The sequence below is a fragment of the Myotis daubentonii genome, chromosome 2 (assembly GCF_963259705.1).
Source record: "Myotis daubentonii chromosome 2, mMyoDau2.1, whole genome shotgun sequence".
In the NCBI taxonomy this organism is placed as follows: Eukaryota; Metazoa; Chordata; class Mammalia; order Chiroptera; family Vespertilionidae; genus Myotis; species Myotis daubentonii.
In genome coordinates, this window is record NC_081841.1 from 54,199,093 (window position 1) to 54,217,657 (window position 18,565).

Genomic DNA, 18,565 nt, shown 5'->3' on the forward strand with positions numbered 1-18,565 from the left:
CGCTGCTTTAGTGCCTCCCCCGCCCCCCCCACCCAATTAAGCCAATGCTAAGTGCAGGAGTCTTCCGTAAGGGTTTGATTTCCGTACTGCTAATAAGTGAAAATGCTTGTATGTATGTGTGTGGTGCGGTCTGGCTTGCTATTTTTCCCATGTGATAGGCAACTTCCTTGCTATTAAGCTATAGAAGCCCAAAGAGAGTTTTTTTGGTAAATGATATAGATAAGTGTGGGCATATTTGGGGGAATCTCCCAGATTTCACTTTATGAATGTGCATGTTGAATCAGCTGTGCAAGCCTGGAATGAGAACCCCACATATATTTGTGGCTGCATAAGGATGCATTTAATATATTAATAAATATTAATAGTACATATTTGTTAGCTGTAATAACCAAAGACAGATTTGACATTTAGTTGGAGGCATCTGAACTCTCCGTATCTACTTACACATACTGGCCTGAAGTGGGTTTCCTGCTCCTGCTCCCTCTAGCCACCTGCAGGAGCTCAGAATCCTGGGGAGTAAGCTGGTAGGATGTGGGGTGGGCAATACCTTGGGAAGGACTCCCTAACAAGCCCAAGAGGGTAAGGAGACAGAAGAAATGAGGACTGAGGTGGAGGCAGGGCTGGCAGAGGTGAGTGTGAGGGCTGGGAGAAGGGGAGCCAGGCCAAGACCTCACCAGGTCAAGTGGGGAAAAGAATATCTGGGCCAGATTGGGGCGGGGCGGCCTGACCCAGGTGCTGGCCTGGAAGAGAGGTTGGGGGTGGGGCTGGAAGGCTCTCAGTGCCTTCAGCTCCCCTACCCCCGCCTGAGAGTCACAGAGCTTTGGCCCTCCCTGGGGGCAGTCTGGGGCCGTGGTGCAGACTCCTATGTAGGTCAGCATTCAGCGTTGGTTTCCCTTTGCCCTCTTCTTGCTTCCCCCCGCCCCCAACCACCAATAATTACAAAAAAGAAAACCCTCACGCACTCCAAACCACTATCAACCCAACAGCAGCCTTCCCCTCCTCAAAGTCTCAAGTTCCTCTTCCAACCCAACCAGCCAGTCCTCACACGAAGAGGGTCCCGGACAGGTGTGGGCAGGGGATCTCAACCAACTGTGGGCATTTGGGAATCTCCTCCAAGAGATGGTGCACCTCCAGGGGATTCCTGTCCCCTCACCCACCTGATGGCAGGGGGCAGGGCATCCAGGGACCCCCACCCCAGGCACCTGGGCTGAGGGTGGGAGGCCTGAGCATCTGAGGAGGGAAGGCAGCCAGGGCCCAGGTGGAGGAGCAGCCCCTTTGGGCATCGGCTGTGGCCCGGTGTAATTCCTGCCTTAATTTGGAAGTGGGCGCCCTCTCTTGCATCCCAAAGGTGGTGAGAGACAGGTTGAGAACCTCCCGCCTTCGGTCTCCCTCTCACAAGGGCTTTATTTTTTCTCTTCCCCTCCTCATTCCCTTAATTGCAGATGTTCTAATTAAACCCTCAAATAGTTGTTATGCCGTTTTAAAAGGTACTTATTCAAGTGTCAACCAGGCTGGGCTGGGAGGAGGCAGCGTAGGGCGGCGAATTAAAGGTAGATTGACTAATCACGGCGGCGATCATAATAATAAAATCAGAGGGGGAAAAATCACATTACGACTTTTCGTGGAAAGGAGGGAGCAGGCAGCCAGCGGCCGCCAGCCCTGCGCCGCCGCCGACACAAAGAGTGCGGGCGATTCCGCGAGACTGATTTATGACGTTTTACAGCCCTATAAAAGCTGTAGCGACGAGGCAAGCGCTCCTACCACCGCTGGCAGATTTAGTCTAATAAATAAAACATAAACAGTTAACTTTATGTGTCACTTTTATTGTTATCAAGTAAAATATAGCTGAGCCCCGGCAAGCTATGATTTTAAACTATAATTGTTATCAAGTACAACAAGGGGACCCGGCTCCCTCCCTGGGCTCTCCCTTCTGCCACCCCCCCCCCAACTCTGTGTTATGGGATCAGTTAATTGGAATTGGTGGCAGGACGTGGCCACCCCTATCTGGGGGGGGGGGTGAGAAGCAACCCTTCTTGCCCCCTCCTCCCTCCATGGCCCTGCCACCTTGGACACAAGGGAATTCCTGTGGGTTGGTGGCAGAGAAAGGGGAGGGGGCAGAAATGGACGGGAGACATCTCCCCCCTTAGGTGTGCCCAGCCTACCCAGCTGGGTGAGCTCACCCCTCAGCTTTTGGAAGGCAGCCTGGATATGGCCTTTGGGAATGTGTGTTTACATGTAAACACATGTGTTACATGGATACAATCCCTGGCCCCAAGCAAGCCCTATCCACACAGGCCTGCCTCCCTCTTAGCTAGGTCTGCCCTCTGTGGGGATGGAGAAGGAAGAGCGCCCAGGGCCCTGGCCAGACACAGCTCAGGCGCTGACTCCTGGCAGATCTCTCTCCTCCTTGCCCCAGCTCCTCAGGAAGCAGCTTGCAGGCAGTGGTCAGAAAGCAGCAGGCCAGACCGAATGGAGGGTGGGAATAGCAAGCGGCAGTAGAAGAGGTCCTAGGTTCCTGGGCTGGGGCAGGGAGGCTCAGTGGGTGCTTGGGAGGGCAAGGCTTCTGAACTCTGCTTTTGCCAACCACTTCCTGTCTCTCTTCAGCGGGGCTCAACCCCCAGACCTCCAGAAATGACGTCAGAATCATTTGCATCCCACTGCCTCTACCTGCCCGGTCCAGCTGGGACCCTGCCTCGCCGGCCCCTTGGCCAGAGGGTTGGGTGAGTGTGTGTACACGGGGAGGGGGCTGGACTCTGGTATGCTTGGATGGGGGGCACCCCAGGCTCTTCAGCCTCCTGGGCTCAGCCTGGGCTCCTCCCCATCCAACCTCCACTCGAGTCCTCATTCAACTTCCTCTTCCTGCGAAAGAGGGGCGCCGCCCGGTGACCTCCACAGACAGACAGGATGGCCATGCATGGAAACCTCCGGAGAAGCTCAGGAGCTGAGGCCCCCGGGGCCCATCGGCGCCCAAGGGGAGACTTCAGGAGCGGGCTGAGTCACAGCCTCCCGACAGCCCCCCAGTGCCCAGGCTGGGGAGGAAGGCTGGGGGCGTCCTCTCCTTTCACAGGGGAGGGCTGTCAGTCTGTGGGGTGTGCCCTGAGACACCCCAGCCCCTGCCAGCTAACCCCACATCGGCACCACCACCACCCCAGCAGCAGCACCACCACCACCACACACAAAAAAAAATTGGATACATTTTGAATAAAGCGATTCGGTTCCTTATCCGGGGACTGGGTTGCTCCGTGTGATTGGCCGGCGGAGTCACATGGTGAAAGTAACTTTACAGGGTCGCTAGCTAGTAGGAGGGCTTTATGGAGCAGAAAAACGACAAAGCGAGAAAAATTATTTTCCACTCCAGAAATTAATGATCATGAGCTCGTATTTGATGGACTCTAACTACATCGATCCGAAATTTCCTCCATGCGAAGAATATTCGCAAAATAGCTACATCCCTGAACACAGTCCGGAATATTACGGCCGGACCAGGGAATCGGGATTCCAGCATCACCACCAGGAGCTGTACCCACCACCGCCTCCGCGCCCTAGCTACCCCGAGCGCCAGTATAGCTGCACCAGCCTCCAGGGGCCGGGCAATTCGAGAGGCCACGGGCCGGCCCAGGCGGGCCACCACCACCCCGAGAAATCACAGCCGCTCTGCGAGCCGGCGCCTCTCTCAGGCGCCTCCGCCTCCCCGTCCCCAGCCCCGCCAGCCTGCAGCCAGCCAGCCCCTGACCATCCCTCCAGCAACGCCAGCAAGCAACCCATAGTCTACCCATGGATGAAAAAAATCCACGTTAGCACGGGTAGGCAACTTTGCTTTTTGCTCTCCCCCTCCCTCCCCTCTTCCCCAGCGCTCCCCACCCTCCCCGGCCCCCTCTGGCCCCCGTCCTCCTTTCTCTCCTTCCCCCTCTCTCTCCAGGAGCGACTCTGGGTTAGCACAATTGAACTGGATTTACGAGCGAGAATGGGTAATTACATCCCCCATAAATTTTATGGCTTAGCTACTCTGGGCAGTCCGAGCCATGTGCTACGATCTGTTATGTATGTGTGAAAACTATGCTCGCTTTCTAAGGGCGCATAAATAATTCAGTGTCGTTACAATGAGGATTCCCCTCTTATTACACTACAAAGTCTCCAGCTTCCTTCAACTTCTTTATAACCCATTTAGCTTGATGACTTTATTTCCACCACCCCCTCCTCCTGTTCCACAGAGCTGAGGTCGGGGTGAGGGTGGGGGCAGGGAGCTGCTGCCTCTGAACCCCACTATTTGCTTTTCCCCTCCCCAACCCCCCCAGTGAACCCCAATTATAACGGAGGGGAACCCAAGCGCTCGAGGACAGCCTACACCCGGCAGCAAGTCCTGGAATTAGAGAAAGAGTTTCATTACAATCGCTACCTGACCCGAAGGAGAAGGATCGAGATCGCCCACTCGCTGTGCCTCTCTGAGAGGCAGATCAAAATCTGGTTCCAAAACCGTCGCATGAAATGGAAGAAGGACCACCGACTCCCCAACACCAAAGTCAGGTCAGCGCCCCCGGCCGGCGCCGCGCCCAGCACCCTCTCGGCAGCCACCCCGGGCACTTCTGAAGACCACTCCCAGAGCGCCACGCCGCAGGAGCAGCCGCGGGCAGAGGACATTACCAGGTTATAAAACATAACTCACACCCTGCCCCCACCCCAAGCCCCCACCCTCCCCTCACATACAAACTGACTCTTATTTATAGAATTTAATATATATATATTTTGGTTCTTTTCTCTCTTCTTCCCACCTTATCCCTTGTCAGTTCCAAACAGACAGAACAGATAAACAAACAAGCCCCCTGCCCTTCTCTCCCTTCTACTATTAAGGACCCTTAAAGCATGTGATGTTGTCTGAGCATGGTACCTGCTGGGTTTGGTTTTGTTTTTTTAAAGGCCATTTTGGGGGGTTATTTATTTTTTAAGAAAAAAAAAACTGCAAAAATTATATATTGCAAGGTGTGCTGGTCTGGTTTGGGTGAATTTCAGGGGAAATGAGGAAAAGAAAAAAGGAAAGAGATTTTTAAAGCTAATTCTCATCCTTCTCCTCCTCCTCCTTCTCCCCCCTCTTTCCTTAGGCCTTTTGCATTGAAAATGCACCAGGGGAGGTTAGCGAGAGGGAAGTCATTTTAAGGAGAACAAAGCTATGAAGTTCTTTTGTATTATTGTTGTGGGGGGAGGCTGGGAGGAGATGGGGGAAGACAGCAAACAAAGCTACATGCATCTGGAGAGCCTCTCAGAGCTGTTCAGTTTGAGGAGCCAAAAGAAAATAAAAATGAACTTTCAGTTCAGAGAGGCAAGTCTATAGGTAGAATCTCCCCACCTCGCCCCCCATCGTGGTTATTGTGTTTTTGGACTGAATTTACTTGATTATTGTAAAACTTGCAATAAAGAATTTTAGTGTCGATGTGAAATGCCCCGTGATCAATAATAAACCAGTGGATGTGAATTAGTTTTACGTCAATGTCTGATGGTTTCTTTTTATCCCCCTCCTCTTTCTGGTCTGGTAACATCCCACCTTCTCTATAGTTACCTAAGTTTACTCTAAGCAAACACACAAACCTTAACTCTCAACTCTAGTTTTACAATATCCTTAAAAGAGCCAATAAGGGGGTTGGGATAGGGGATCCTCAGAAGAGGGCATGTGGAAGATGAGGGCTGATTTCTCCTGTCCCTTCTCTCTGACTTTGCAGAGTTCAGACTTTCATGGGGTACTTACAGTGGGGGGGGGGCGGGGGATGGGGTCTCACTTTTCTATAGTTAGGCACAGTGCTTTCTTTTTTCTATTTCCCTCTCCTACCTTCTCCCTTCTCCGTGCTGAACAGGCCTGCCTAATTTCAGACAAGAAGGCAAGTTTAGGTAGAAGGGAAGAGTTTTGATCTTCTAGGGCTTTTTTTGGGGGGGGGGGGTTAAGAAAGATGCCCCTTCAATATGTACGTTCTCCTTAAAAGAAGGAAGATTTTGAGCTGGTGACTCTGAAGCAGCAAAGTGGCCTGTCAGGATGGCTTCTCTGTTTGTTTAGACTTGGAAAGAAGGGTGAAGTGGAGGCCGGAGGCCTGGGAGGCCCCTTGCATGGGTAGGCCTCAAAGCCTGATGCCTGGAGATAATGAAGAACTTTTATTTTTTCCCCCCTAACTTTTTATCACGGACCTGCCAGGTGTTGAGAAAAGATACAGGGAGAGGCAGGGACCACCCTGTTTCAGCAGCCTCCTAGGTCCCGGAAAGGCTAAGGGAAGGCTCTCTGGCTGTAAAATTTTTGTTTTAAACTTATTTCCTTGGGGCTAAAAAACAAAAAGAAGCAAAATAAGAAAGCTGGTGTGGGTTACCTGAGTAGTTAATTTAAGCCAAAGGTTCCCAAATAATTCTGGTTCTGAAGACCAAGCTCTAAGCATGACCTGTTCAAATTTTTGCTTGTTTGTTGGGATGTGGGGGAGGCAGCTGGCGAGTTTCTCAGGCAGTTTATCCAAATTTTAGGATGGAGCACTATCAGAAGTAGAAGAGAGAAGGAGGAGAGATCTGGGTACGTAGAGGAGCCCGGGTACTCCTTCCCTCTCTCCCCAGATTCTGGGGTGAAAGGCAACCAGGGGACCAAGTTGTAAAAATCTGTTTGGTGTGCTCTGGATTTATTTCCTCTTGTGCCACTTGCTGGCTGGCTGGTTCTTGGAGGGGTGTGTGTGTGTGTGTGTGTGTGTGTGTGTGTGTGTGTAGGGGAATCACTTGGTCCTGTAGGTCTACTTTCTCCTCCCTCAATGGTGCCCTGGAGACAGCAAAACATGCTGCCTACAGTGCAAGGAAGCAGGGCCAACAATTATCTAGAGTTATTTTATGTAATCAAGTGAATTAGGGGCCAAATCTGACTGGAGCTGCTGTCATCTTGAGAGAGTTGACTTTGGGGCAGGAAGAGAGGGTCTCGCTGTGCTTGGGAAAAGGAAAGGAAGGTCTGAGGGGTGGGCCTGTGTCTTTCCAATCCTGTGAGGAAGCTAAGATGGGAAGAGAAGGGTGGAAAAAGAAAATTAAGATCCATAGTCCTTTCCTAACTTTGCTCGTTTGGTTTTAGGGGAATTTATTCCCTCTCCTCCTGAAAATGGAAAAGATGAAAGCAAAGAGGGGGGAAACCACTGGCTTTTATTTCTTCAGCTTCTCCCTGAACTTGTTGAAGGAAAAGCAGATTAAAAGAATTGGGACAGTCTTTTATTTCCCCTCTTTAGGGGCTCCAGTTTCTCCTTCTGCTCCTCACACATAGACGCATAATCATTCTTTCTGTATCTCTATCCCTCTTGGTCTGAAACATCAGAAATCCATAATTCTTGACCAATAAAATAAAACTAAACCCCTTTACATTTGAGTTTTTAAGATTTCGGCCTCTGATCTTCCCTCCAGTGGGCTCCATTCTCTCCTCTTTCCCTAAAGCTCCCCTTTGCCTTAGACCTGACCACCCAGATATAAGGATCAGGCTGCTGGGGAGGGTTGGGGAGAGAAGTGTGTGGGGCCAACCTGGGCCAGGGCCCTTAGCTCTGGCAGGCTTGGTCCCCTGCAGCTGTTGCTCCCCCCCCCCCCCCCCATGCTGCTACAGCCTCACTGGGAAGCTGAGGGCTGGGGCTTTTTATTGAAGTTGGGTTGAGCAGTGGGGAAAGGCTGAGGGGGGCGGGGGGGGGGGGGGGACGCAGCCCAGGTTCACGGGGAGGGCACAGCATTTTCTCTCACATCGCCTTTATATTCACCAGCGCCTCTGACCTTTCCCCCACCCCCATCTCCGACCCTCCCAAGCCAGCTCTGGCTCAGCCCCTGGTCTCCAGATAGATGCCACTGCCTTTGTGGGGGTGGCGGTTTCTTGCCCAGAGTCATGGGAGAGGCCAGGCGCATGAATGCCTGCTAGCACCTTGTACCTCTCTCTCCACTGGCCAAGTAAAAAGAAGACAGGGTGAAACGACGACACCAATTTTCCAAGGTCCTTCTCTCCAAGCACCAAGAGATCCCCACAGGTCAAAAAGCCCCTTGACATGTAAGTAGTTAGCACTCGATCCCTCTGGGGGCGAGACGCATAGCAGTTTCAATTCTCTCTCTGTTTGCCATTCAATTTTTATCTCAACTCTGGTCTTGGGGAGGGAAGGCGGGAAATCTAATCCTGAACGGACGGCTTCTACTTGGGGAAAGTGGAGTTTCTGCGCTGACTGGTGTACCTGAGAGAAAAAAAACTTGGCCTGAAAAGGGGAGAGAGCTGAGAAAGTGAGCCTGGGGGAAAGGCCAAGCAGGGCAACTATATTTCTTTGAAGCCTTCTCAGTGCTGTTTGTATGGAACTTGCCTACAAAGTTTTTTCTGCAATCTGTGCATCAGCTTTTTTCATGCATGGATTTGGTGGACCCAGAGTGCCTGTGTGTATTTTGGGGGAGTGGTAAGAAGATAAGACAATTAAAGGGCTCTCCAGAGCTTGGGGCCAGGGTAGCCCCTGCTAGGCACAGTTTGTCTGCTTTTCTAAGATTATGGGACAGTGACTACCAAGGGAATCCTTGAGATTGAGGGTGGTGTGATGACGGGAGGAGCAGTGGGCTGGGGCAGTTTCAGCCACCTTTTCTCTGCTTTTTGCCCAGTCCTGGGAGAGTTTGCCCTCACAAAGCCACTTCTCATGGTCTCCACGGCTTCTCTCTGGCACCCCACCTTTGGAGCGCTAATTCTAATGGAAAGTTCCCCTTTCAATAAACCATTCTCAGCTTGGAAAAAGAGAGGGAGGATCCCCCAACTCCAGCGGGCATCAGAGGGAATATTTATTGCCTCTCTGGATGTCATTACCTAAGAATACAATTTTATGAACTTCCTAATCTGTTAGCTTGATTTATCTGGATGGGCAGGAGCCCAAAATAAACATTTGGGGGATTTGGTAGAAAAGGAAGTCTTTGCCTCTGACCAATCTTTCTGCTAGAACTGACCTGCTTTTTCTGCACCCCGGTCACTAGCCACATTTTCATTTTTCTCCTGCAGCGGGTACCGAGTTTTAGCTGCCTCTTGAGAAGGAAGACTGGTAGGGTGCATTGTTTGAACCGGAGCCCCGAAGGGGTCCGTCAGCCACCTCAAAACCTGTGCAGCTTGAGGAGCTCAGGTCCCTTTTGGGTTTGGGGAGCAGAGGAGAAACCAAGGTTTGCTCACTGCCCTCCAGATCCAGGGGCCTCTTTTCAGAACTGGCTCTCCCTCCATTCCTTGGGATTTTTCCACTCTTCTCTGGTGTCAGCTCTGTAGCTTCTTTGAACCCAGGGTCCACCCAGACCCACATCCATGCAAGGAGGGGTAAGGCGTCTGCAGCTCATCCTTCCTGCTTTCAGTTCTGAGGCCCAGCTGACAAACCAGGAGGCCTGGGAAGCAAGGGTGGGTAGGGAGGGTCTGGGAGTGTGCTTGCCGGTGAAGAGGGTTACAGAGTCTAATCATGGGAAGGGACGATTTTAAATGTCCAGCCCCCATCAGCAACTGCCAGATTCTGGAAGCTCAGGTTCTCTGGGGTCTGCTCTGCCAGCCGAGATAGGTATGGATCAAGCCCAAAGAAGTGTCACCTCTACTCACTCCTCCTTTCGGACCCTCCTTCTCAGCGTCAGAGATTGCGAGAGCAAAGTATATTTGAACTCCTGGGCAGAGAAATCCTAAAACGGAGTCTGAAGGCAGGCACTGCCAAATAGCCCAACCCTAGGTTGCCGCTCTAGTCTCTGGCTTCCCGGAAGCCGGGAGCAAGAGAACGGGGCGCAAAGCGGCTTGCCTTCATGGGGGTCCCAGCGCCGGGGTCTTGAGGATCGCGAGCCCCGCAAAGGCGAGATGCGAGAGGCTGGCGGTAGCCTGGCTCCTCCTCTGGGTTCCACGCCGAGTCTGCCCGGAGGCGCGTTGTCGCCTTCAACTGGGTCACGACCCCAGGCTTGGATGGAGGACAATAGGGCGCTGGGCTGGGAGGCGGGCGCGGGGAGCGGGCTGCGTGGCCGCCTGAGCGGGTTCACTGCGCGATGAACCCGCTCCACACCCCTGGGGTGTCGCCCTTCAGAGCCCGAGCGCCGTTTCCTTTCCCCTCTTCCACCTTCCATTTTTTCATAGAAAATTGAGCGTGCTCTCAATGAATTGCTCTTCGACTGACCAATACCCCAATGTTACCATTACCAGATAAGATTTCCTTTTTCTTTACAAATGAAAGGATAGTTTTCTGAATTACAAGAGCAGGAAATGGGACCCTCTCAAGATTTGGGCGGGGGGGTGGGGGGGTGGGGGTGGAGATGGGAGATCTAGTTAGTAGTGGAAGCATTCCCTAACAGGGACCTGGCAGCACTGAAGAATCCCAGGCCATCAAACCAACAGTCTCTTCCATCAGAGGAATTCCAGGCCAAGAATGGGTCCTCCCCCCACCTCCACCCCAAATCTTAGGAGAGCTTGCCTCCCTTTTCTTCTGGCCTTTGTCTCTGGAGGCCAGGTTAGGATCAGGGCTCTTATAAAAAGGGAAACACATTCTCAGATCTGATGGGCAGGGACAAGGCTGGGCTATCCATGGGGGGTTGGGCGGGGGGTGAGTGAGTCACTTGGAAAATTTCTCCCAACCAGTTTATTCTTGTTGGGAAGAGCTCTACTCACCCCATGGCCGTATTTGTGACTGTTCCTTTGGGCGGTAGCACAGTATTTGTGACTTTGTGCATGTGGATCTCCCCGTTCAGCTGGAACAGACTTTGGAAAACAAGGTTACAGAATAGGGGTTGAGTCCTAGATGGAGCAGGGAAAGGCAGACCATTTGAGGAGAGGAGAAAAATGGGGGAGGTATGGAATATTCCTCTTGTACATTTGCTCATGCCTTTAGCCGCCTTCCTCCAGCCCCTCACCTCAACCTAACCTGACTGAGGGACTCGAGGTGAGGTGGGGAGAGGTGGGCCTCCCAGCAAGAAACCTTTCTTCTTGGACTTAAGTTTCTCTGATGATTTTGAACTGTTTTAGAATGTGACTGCCTCCAGCTCTGTCTGTCTGTCTGTCTTTGCTCGGCTGTTCGAAGGTCTCTGCGCAACATTCCTGCTGCTTTCTGTGTTCCGTATTCCTCACATCCTTGCTCCTCAGGCCCTCTCATCCTGCAGTAATCCTCCGGGACAATCTCCAGCCCGTGCTGCTCCTGAAACCCCCCTTCAACTGAGAAAGCAGAGGAAGAGGAACCAAAAGGGGGGCGGCAATCTGGGAGGGATAGCTGCGGTTCAAAGGTTCCCTGATGAGCGTCCAGTCCAGGCCACCTCAGGGGCTGAGCTGACAGCTCCAGAGTGGCCCCTGGGCCAGGAGCGAATAGAACAGGTTTTATAGCCTGGGGCAGATGTTGGTTTAGCTATCTCACCCGGATTCCCCTTTATCTCTTCTCCACCACAGAGGCTACAATCCCCATTATACCTTTGTTCTCTTTCCTTTTCCCCCCTCCTCCCCCTCCTCTTCCTCCGTTTGATCCTTCCTGCTTTCCCCCTCAAATTATTTCTTTAGATCTGGAAGCATCTGTTCCTGCCTGCCCCTCCCCCAGTACCCTCCTTTCCCCCCTCCCTTCACATCTAGCAGTCAAAGAAGTCCCCAAATGGAGGGCCTCTGTCCTCTAGCCAGTTCTGTTACCCTAGGGCCCAGAGACCTTTGGACCCAAACTTTGAGACCACTCCCCAACCCCTAGTCACTTTCATTTTTTCTCCCAGCTGGAGAGGGTCCTGGAATTGCACAGTTTGAGTCCTGGCCTGCCAGGGACCAGTGTCTTCTCTTGGGGACAATTATCCATTAAATTCAGGTAAAAGCAAGGAATCTGAAGTCAGAGGAATTGGTGCTGAATTATTTAGATAATTTGCCCTAGTTCTCTGCTGGGGTCTTTTGGGCTCCAGATTTTGACCATATCTCCAATTCTGACATAGAGGAGAGATGGCCTTTTCTAACCTCTTTAGCTGGTCATTATCACTCTCTCTAACATTTTTTGAGCAATGAAAACACCTCTCAGTCCCTCCTAGAATTCCCTAATATAAACCAAGACAGTGCACATTGGAGAGCCTTTCTTCTCATCTTCCAAAAAATAAAAAAGAACCAAAAGTGACTCCCTCCCTCACATCCTCCTTCCTCCACTCATATCCAAGAATATGTGGTCTCCAAAGCTTGAAGGAGAGGGTTATAAACCCAGTCAGGGCAGACAATAGCCTGCCTTTTTCTCTCAGTCAATCCAGGTGAATCTGTGTCCAGTTAATTTCAGGCCCAAGACTCTTGGTAGGCCTTTCTTTAGCAATAACCCATCTTATATCCCAGAGTACAAGACTGGACTACCCCAAGGTCCTTGTCCTAATGCCCACATTTGAAAACTGCTAGAGAAAGTAAGTCCTCCTCCCACCCTTCCCTCCAGCCCTACCTGGGATCCTGGCCCTTCTCTCCTTGAAAGCTGGTGGTTCCTCAGAAGCCCGAGATTTGTACCCCCCATGGCTCTGCCATCAGTTTCCACAGTGGTGAGAGGTAACTGAACTACATTCTCCCCTTCCCTACCCCACTAGCTGGATAGACCTAGAACAGCCACTATGTTCTCTGGAGGAACCTGATCTAAGAAAGATTCAGGAGATCAGAGCCTATAATTTTGTTATAGCATCTTTGGTAATTAATCAGAATGGAAGGGAAGACTGGGGAGAGAGTCCCTCCCTCTAGTCTATAATTTCAGAGTCCTTTCTCTCTGTACACATGTTTACCTAGAGGCATACCCTCAAAACACAAATAACACATACATGCAAGGACCCCAACACATTCATTTCTTCTGTTCATATATGCATGAATAGGTGATTTTGCTAAAGGTAAAATGTGTGTATGTGTAGAGTTGATGACTGACAGAGAATAACATTCCAACTAGAGCACCTACGAAGTAGGTTCATTGATGTATCACTGATGTCACTTCACTGGTGTCCCCTGTTTCCCAAAGGCCTGCTCCTTTGCTGAAGACTGTGTGGCATAAGGACTCATTCTTGATTCTGCAATTTGTTTCCTTAGATCTGGGGTGGCTAAAGAAGAAGCAGGCGGGAGTCAGAAGCTTCTAGAAGATCAGATTCCTCACAGTATTCTTGCTTCTATGTCAAAGTTAAATCAAAACCAGAAACATTTATCTAACCCTCCAATCTACACTATTCTGCTCATAGGGCAGGACCTAGGAAACAACCAAAACCACCACAATAGCCACAGCAACTACAGAGTAACTATGTCCTGGGAGTGTTAACAGCCTCACAGTGACACTGTAGGGTTGAGTGGATTAATGTATGAAAAGCACTTATATGAGCATTTGGCATACAGTGGTCTTTCAGTAAGTGCTATCTATTACTATTAACAACAATAGGCATTTTCTTAAGTGCTTATTAGGTACCAGGCATTGTGCTAAACTCATTCTCTCACTTGAGCCCTGTAATAACACTGTAAGGAATATGCCCCTTTTACAAAAGGGGAAGCTAATTGAGGCCCAGGAGGCTACTGATATGCTCCACTGGTAGAGCCAGGACTCCAATAGGACTTACCTGACACCAGAGTGGGTGCTCATGAACTCCAATTCTTTGTTCATGATGGCCATGGGCACTGGCTGTTAGGATGGGACTGAGATTGGCAGGGAGCACTAGTGATGGTGTAGGGTAGCACCAGATTGAGGGCAATAAGCCCAGCAACCTGGGTTTTGCTACCTGGCTTGGTTTTGCCTTGGCAGGTTCTTGACCTCATCGACAACAGGCTCTAACCCAGTGGCTCGCAAACTTTTGGGTCTCAGGATCCCTTCACACTCTTAAAAATTATTAGAATCTCAAAGAGCTTTTTTGTATGGCTAATACCTATCAATTTTACCTTCTTAGAAATTAAAGCTGAAACCTTTAAAAATATTCTAAATAAAAATAATAATAAATATATTACATGTCAACATAACTAACTTACTGTGAAAAATAACAATTTAGTGAGAAGAATGTCATTGTTTTATATTTAGGCAAATCCCTTTAATGTCTAGCTTAATAGAAGATGATTAGATTCTCATATCTGTTTCTGCATTCAATTTGTTGTAATATATTGTTTTTGGTCGAAGTATATGAAGTACAAAGCCTCATTTAGATATGAAGTTGGGAGAGAAAGGACCTCACAGAGCTCCTGAAAGGGGTTCTGGCACCCCTAGGGGGTCCTTGGGCCACACTTTAAGAACCACTAATCTAACCAACTGAGATAACCAGCAGAAATCACTGCATAATAATTATATTTGGCAGCTTTTTAGCTCTTTAGTGGTGCTTTTAACTCCAAAACTCATCATCATTTCATTATTCTATGCTATATTTAAATTGTGTTATTTTATGCAAGTTACTCAGTCTTTCTACCCCATAGATAGACAGATAGGTAGGTAGGTAGGTAGGTAGGTAGGTAGGTAGGTAGGTAGATGTGCTATGTATGTTATAGGTGCATATTCATTATTTTTAGTATGGATGTGTAGAGTAAAATATAGATTTATAGATAAAACAGCTTTTATATGTTTAGCATTATTTGACATGGACAGCGGAGCTATTAATATCAGTCTTGTTTTTCAGAAGGGGAAACTGAGCCAAAGAAGGGTGATGTCACTTGCTGAAGATGACATACTCAGCACGTGTTGGACAGTAGACTAGACCTCCTGTCCTCTGACTCCTAGACCTAGGCTCACCTGCTACAATCCCTCTCTCTAAAGACATGGTTGCATAACATGCATATGGAAGATGAACACACTATTTATGAAAGGATATAGATTGATTTTAATTGGAACATACCTATATATGCGAGGAGAAAAATACTTTGTATCCCTGTGTGTAAAGTTACAGTGTTGTTGAGAGATACAAGGCACTAGCCTGCCAATGTTTTTCCTTCCTTACCAAATTCCAAGTGTCTGTGATCCAGGGCTTGATCTATCCATTGTCAGGGATGTTTTCCTTTCAGGTTCCCTGTTGGTATGTTCTCACCAAGAGTATGATAGCCCAGCTCTTCACATGAACATACAGAAAAGGCGCACTTAGAAATAACAATCTGATCCCCTTCTCTTTTTTTCTATATATCATGTCTAACATACCTTTTCAGAACAAGTGACCTACCAGTGTACAACCTAGGGAAGCATAGCTGTTGAACTGAGGTGTGTATGTGTCTCTGAGATGCAAACGTGGAAGGAACCCTTGGGTGTCCAGAGACTTGTCTAGGCACATCCCATGCAAATGCATGGACAACTGGAGTCTCAGTTCTTTCATGAATCAGATAGGTGTTTACTCACAAGTCCCATATTTCATGGCTGTAGGAGGCTCATGTTTATGCACGATGCGATGGGAAGAACCCTCGGTGGGAAGTCAGGCTGCCTGAATTCTAGTCAGAGCTTTCCACTTCCAGTTGCCTTAAACAAATCACTGCCAGTGAGAGCCACCACTTCCTCATCCCCGTAATGGGGGGAAATCATTATAGCCTCAGCTATATCTCCAGATGGGCAGTGTAGTGGGGGAATAGTAGGAAATGCCTGAGTGAACGTGATTCTTTTCTAGTAGGGAAAAGTCAAACAAAATAGCAGAGAGGATAATATAATCAAACACTCATGTACACATCACCTCACTTTAACAGTGATCGACTCACAGCCAATCAAGTTTCATCTAAATTGAACCCAACCCTACCTCATATATTTTGAACCAAATCCTAGACATCATATAATTTCTTCTGTGAACAGTTGAATTAATATCTCTATAAGAAAAAAAAAACACACTTTTTACAACATGACCACAATCTGATTATCATACTTACTTTTAACATGTAGCAAAATTATTTAGCTTTTAAAGTGTAAAAAAGATCTAAAAAATGCAGAGTAGCTGAGTCCCCTGTGCCTCAGGCTCGGGGTTGATAAAGGTCAATAAGGGAAAATGAGGAGAATGGGGAGGAAAGGATGAAGTTTCCCTTTTTATTTCTCTCTTAAAGTCCCAGTTCACTTCCAGAGCTTCCTCTCTACTCATCAGGTACATTAAAAATGGGCTGAGAAGGGATCCTGGAGGTCTAGATGTGCTAGAGGCAGACAGAATGGGTCCTTGGGAGACACTGCAAACCTCATCTTGGAAGAAAATCACTTTTTGAGCCAGCTGGGTCTAAGCAGAGGGACTGTCCAACCATTCTCCAGCATCAGATTTCATCCTTGGCTTGCCTGGTATTTGAGAGACATCTGAAGTCTCACTGGAGTTACTGACCTCCAAATACATGCAGATACATGTAATAGCATCCTCTTACAGAAACTCAAAGGAGATATGCCCAGAGGCACAGGCAAATCTACCTGCTCACACACGGGTCATTACAAACGCATGCACACACTCGGAGGCAGATGCAAATGTACAAGTAAGTATCAGCAAACTCAGGCATGTGGGGAAACAGGCACAAACCCAAACACTCAGACATATGTGAATATGCAGGATACAAACATGCAGGTCCAGGAACAAAAATATAGAAAAAACCAAATACGAAAGCCCAGAGACATGCAAATACACATTGGGCCGTTTTCACTAATGACCAGCTAACATGGCCAAGCCCCATTCCAGTTGACTCCTTCTCTCCCATCCCATCAAATGAAGGAATTATTGGCCAAAGCTCTAATCTGAGTCACATTCGTGCAAACGTGCACCTGAGGTACGTCATCCCAAGGTCTTCACACTGCCCCTGCCAGCACAAGTTTTCTACCCCCAAGTCTTCCCTCTCTCCAAAAGACAAAACTAAGAGTAGTGTGGTATGGCATGTATGTGTGTATGTGTCCATATAAACACATGTCTTTATCTTAACAAGACAGTTCAGTGAGGAGGGGGTGGACACTGGCCATGTACAGATTTCGAGTCACCTCAGGCTGACGAGGGAACATTGCTTCGCCTACACTGTGTTACAGCTGTAGGTTAGACTGATTTTTTCACTAAATTGATTGACCAAAGTGGGTGTTTTGGCATCTTGTAGACGACCTGAGAATATATTCTCTGGGTCTGAGTGAAGCTGTGTCAATTGTCTGGGTTGATTCTTCTGAGTGAACTTACCAATCAATTCAAATAACGGTGATGGAATTGACTAGGCCTTGCATGGCCACAGAGTGATTCTGAGTCAAAAAATATGGACAGAATCTGACAGTTTAAAAACAAGATCCATCAATTAAGTAGAGATAAAACAGTGGGGCTATTTGGCACTATGTTCACCAAAACCAGCCAATTGACGAAAATGTTCTCATTTCAGCCACTTCTTGTGAAATGCAGCATCTGAGACTCAGGGGACCCAATGTGTTTGCATTGCAAGTTGGATCTACCCTGGCATTTAGAGGAAGGGAAGGCTAGAGTAAGTGGCTGTATACTTAGAAGGATAATGTGGTGATTCAAAGCTGTGTCGGTGATTGTATGAGTACATGTATCTGGAAATGTGTCCACTTAAAACTAACACCATTGGCAGGAAAGGAAAAGTTGTATAGTGTAACTGGAACTATCCTTTTATATAGAATCACAGAATGTTAGAGGTTTTTCTTTCTTTTTTATTGAATTTATTGAGGTGACATTGGTTATAAAATTATATAGGTTTCAAGTGTACAATTCTACAATACATCATATGCATATTGTATTGTGTGTTTACCCCGAGTCAAGTCTCCTTCCATTACCATTTATCCCCCCCATACTCTCTTCTACCCAGAATGTTAGGTATTGAAGGGCCCTTAGAACACGTGTGGAAACTGAAGCTTGGAGAGTTTTAAATGACTTGCCCAAGGTCACACAACAAGTGAATGGCCCAGACACACTTATACACCATATCACTTTGCTGGGGCTGCCATAACGAAGTACAGGCTAGGTACTTTAAAATTATTTTTTTCACAGTTTTAGAAGCTAGAAATCCAAGATCGAGGTGTTGGTATGCTTGATTTCTTCTGAGGCCCCTCTTCTTGGCTTGTAGTCTTCTTCACATGGTCTTTCTTCTGTGTGCATCTGTGTCCCAATCTCCTCTTCTTATAAGGACACCAGTCATATTGGATTAGGGTCTACCCATATGACCAAATTTTACCTTAATTACCTCTCTTTAAAGGCCACGCCTCTCAATACAGTCACATTCTATGGTGCTGGGGGTTGGAACTTCAGCATATGAATTTGGGGGGAACATACTTCAGCCTCTAACAGAGTGTAAGGCTCTGGACCCCTGAGTCCAATGCTACCAAGCCCACAGATAGGTGAACTGGTGTATTTTTTTTCCTGAATTGATTCAATTTTGTTTTGTTTCTTAGGGATAGGGAAGTTGTTATTTAGGACCAACATAAAATTAAAAAATGTTTTTCAGAGTCCAGGCCTAATGGGAAACCGAGTGGGCAATGCCTAAGGAATCTAGGATTAGACAGACCACCAAACATGAGAAAAAGACATTTCTTTTTTTTTTTAAGTATTTTATTTATTTATTTATTTATTTTTTATTATTAGTTAAGGTATTACAAATGTGTTCTCATCCCCCCCATTAACCCCCAACCTCCCCCCCCACACACAAACTCATGCTCCCATCCCCCTGTTGTCCATGTCCATTGGTTTGGCTTATATACAT

General features: G+C 48.2%; 1 protein-coding gene across 2 annotated transcripts; it reads left to right on the forward strand.

The window, feature by feature from the left end:
• The first annotated feature begins 2,083 nt into the window (after nucleotides 1-2,083).
• HOXC4 (homeobox C4) lies at nucleotides 2,084-5,462 on the forward strand. Of its 2 annotated transcripts, XM_059683121.1 has the most exons (3): nucleotides 2,084-2,720; nucleotides 2,869-3,803; nucleotides 4,296-5,462. In XM_059683121.1, exons 2-3 carry the CDS (start codon nucleotides 3,365-3,367, stop codon nucleotides 4,649-4,651), a joined length of 795 nt encoding a protein of 264 aa, XP_059539104.1. In that variant the 5' UTR covers nucleotides 2,084-2,720; nucleotides 2,869-3,364; the 3' UTR covers nucleotides 4,652-5,462. The 2 variants fall into 2 exon arrangements, with proteins under 2 accessions (XP_059539104.1, XP_059539103.1); XM_059683120.1 differs by having other exon boundaries at nucleotides 2,084-3,803.
• The last annotated feature ends 13,103 nt before the right edge of the window (nucleotides 5,463-18,565 follow it).

Bases quoted from the DNA above. Each gene is read 5' to 3' on its own strand.
- HOXC4 (XM_059683120.1), top strand. From the start codon at position 3,365: ATGATCATGAGCTCGTATTTGATGGACTCTAACTACATCGATCCGAAA. The intron at 3,804-4,295 runs GTAGGCAACTTT...CAACCCCCCCAG, and splicing joins AAAAATCCACGTTAGCACGG to TGAACCCCAATTATAACGGA.